Below are 2,781 nucleotides of genomic sequence, written 5' to 3'. Positions count from 1 at the left end.
GAGGTGGTGGATGCCCCATCCCTAGAAACATTCCAGGTCAGGCTGGATGGGGCTCTGAGCGAAATGATCTAGCTGAAGATGTCCCTGCCCACGACAGGGGGGTTGGATGAGATGACCTTTAGAGGTCCCTTCTAACCCAAACTATTCCATGATTCTATGAAGCCATGTGTTCACCACAGCAGATGCTCAAAAATAGCAATGCTTGTATATAATATAAGTTCAGGAGCTGTTCCCTTCCAGCTCCCACACTGCAATTCATCTGGCATACTGTGCACTGTGTGTACGGTTGGGGTCTGTTCTATACCGTGAGGGTATACAGTAAGTTGTTTTCAGCTGAGTTCATGAATGAAGCTGCCTGTGTCAGGGACTAAAATTGCCCTGCTCTTAATGGTGGTGTTGTGCATAGATAAAGTGTATGTACATCACAGAGTAAGGTAAGATTAGAAAAAGGATGAGCACAATATTTTTTCTTAATCTCAGGCTTTTGGACAGCTTGATTTAACTTTTGTGACTTAGGTCAGAACTCTCAAAGGAGTAGTTGGGACTGCTGGTGAGTATAACTTAACATGCAATCATATGCAATTAGTCATCTAAATACTGTTTAATTTGTGACTTGGTTACCTTGTAAGCTTTATATTATGCTAATCATGCTTCAGCTTTGACAATCTGTCTTTTATCACACCAACTCATTGAATATACAGCTGCTGCAATCTACTTGGCTTCTGTTCAGAACCACAACAATCAAGGATGGTTTGTCTTGAGCCTGCAATGTGCATGCTTGTGCAAAGGTCTAAGTTGTACGCTTGTGCAAACTGGAACACAATCTAAATGCCTTCTCTCTTGGGTTGAGACAGTTCTTTGGCCCTTACCACCTTTTTATCATGAGTTACTGCTGTTTCTTTCTGAAAGGTTAGTACTTCTCTTTGCAAATTTGATGGCTCTTACCTCGAGACTGAATGGAATTTGAGTGACTTCTATGCATTGTACTGATACTGTTTACATAATTGAATTAAAACTTTGTTTTCTTCCTTCCACTTTGTTGCCACAATAAATGTAGCAAAACTCATTGTATGAGCACATAATACAGAAGGGGAAGGTGCTCTCTGTTTTAAACAAAACTGATTTCATTTTCTCACAGATACCAGGATTACTTGTGGTGGCATGGAGAACAAGGACTGCTAGCTATCACATCCTCATCTTGTCTCCCTGGTTCTTGATTGGTGCCAACGCTGCGTGATCCCTGCAGCCTTTCTGTTTTGACAAAGAAGGCTCAGGGCCAGATTGAGTTGTAACATACAGTAGTTGCTTTGCATTTGTGGTATGCTCTTATCCATGGTGTGGCTTTGATGCTGTCAGCACTCCAGGCAGCACTGCCAGTTCTTTGCTTTTACCTGTGTTTGTTCTTGGCTTTTGTGACTGTTCTTGGTCTCTTGACTTACTGCACGTACACTGCTCGCTTAACTCCTACTCAGTCATTTCTTCTGGTGCACAAATGTTTATGCTCCATGTGCTCCAATGTAATGATTCCTTTACAGAGCAGTTTTCACCTGTGACCTTTTAATACTCGTTTGCTTCTCTGAGAGAAGGGCGGGATCATTACAAAAAAGGCTATAGTTAGGCCTGCTTTTCTTTGAATCCCTCTGTTCCCCCTTGCATTTCATACTCGGTTATGTCAGCTTCATCTCTGAGGTAAGGTATTCTCTCCACATGGCTGTAATAAAATCACAGGATAAAACAGGGATAGGTCTGGATGTAGCTGGTCAGGCTGAGATAGAGAAACTTCTCAGAGAGGTAAACTGAGTGCTTTGAACACTTTTGGCAGGGTGTGTTTTGACATAACACTTTGCTGATATCCAGTAGTGTGAGGGGCTGGGGAAAAGACATGCATGGCTGCAGTCTCTTTTTGGCTCCAAAATACAGCACTGCCTAGGAGAACCTTCTGTTTATTCTAGTCTTCCCGAAGACCTGCTGGGAATTAGATTTGTTCCTCCTGTAGCCCAGCACCACTACCAGGAAGGCTCCAGAAGCAGCTCTGTTCTTGCTAGCTTGAGAATTCTGCTTGGCCAAACTTTGTTCATCGTATAATGCCAATTTCTCATTTTCAAGCTTCCCCAAGTAAAGCTGGAATAAAATCTCAGTTTTGATGCTATTGAACTAGCCTCATATCATCTCTGTGGTCAGTTCTAGTATTTTCTCTTTTTTTTCCTTCTATTTGTGAGCAACTTATTCAGAAAATTTCTATTTATTTCCTTTTAGAAACTCTTATTCTTTCAAATGAAAGGACAAGGGTGTTGAGCGGGGAGGGTTCTGTCTCTTCCCTCCAAAGAATCAAATCCACAGGCAGGCAGGTCCTGCACGAGGATTTTCTGAGAGGATTGATGTGTGGTCAGCGCAGAGGCCATCAGTGTTGTGACCGCTTCCTCTAGTGCTGTTGGCTCAAATTGTGCCCAGAAACCTTCACACTAACAGCATTCATTACTGTGATAAGAACAGAATGGTATGCAGAGAAGGGAGGAGGAGAGGGGGCATTTCACTCTTCATTAGAAAGCATTAGTGGAATGTGGTTTATTGCCGACTACAAGGTATTTGTGCCACTTCAGTAGGGACACTGACAGCTACACTAAGCTGACTTTGGCAACAGGTTGTGAACTATGTGCTTTGGTTTTGGGAAACCTCCAGTTTGGACCAGGCTGGTAGGCAGGTACCCTCAAAGAATACTTCTGCCATCCTGCATGGATTTGCCATCCAGATTGTGATGATGATACGGTTGAGTGTTTATGG

At 42.9% G+C, this 2,781-nt stretch overlaps 1 protein-coding gene across 1 annotated transcript in view; it reads left to right on the top strand.

Annotated features, from left to right (window-relative positions):
• Positions 1-1,944, top strand: part of CDK7 (cyclin dependent kinase 7) — a 27,435-nt gene extending 25,491 nt beyond the window's left edge. The window contains exon 8 of the mRNA XM_019470271.1: positions 1,139-1,944. Coding sequence (XP_019325816.1) covers positions 1,139-1,182 — 44 coding nt within the window. The 3' untranslated portion in view covers positions 1,183-1,944. The remainder of the gene's footprint in view (positions 1-1,138) is intronic.
• The last annotated feature ends 837 nt before the right edge of the window (positions 1,945-2,781 follow it).

This window comes from Aptenodytes forsteri, unplaced genomic scaffold (assembly GCF_000699145.1).
Source record: "Aptenodytes forsteri isolate BGI_AS27 unplaced genomic scaffold, ASM69914v1 Scaffold92, whole genome shotgun sequence".
Taxonomy (NCBI): Eukaryota; Metazoa; Chordata; class Aves; order Sphenisciformes; family Spheniscidae; genus Aptenodytes; species Aptenodytes forsteri.
Note: the sequence above shows the minus strand (reverse complement) of the source record. Positions and strands in the feature narration are given on the sequence as shown.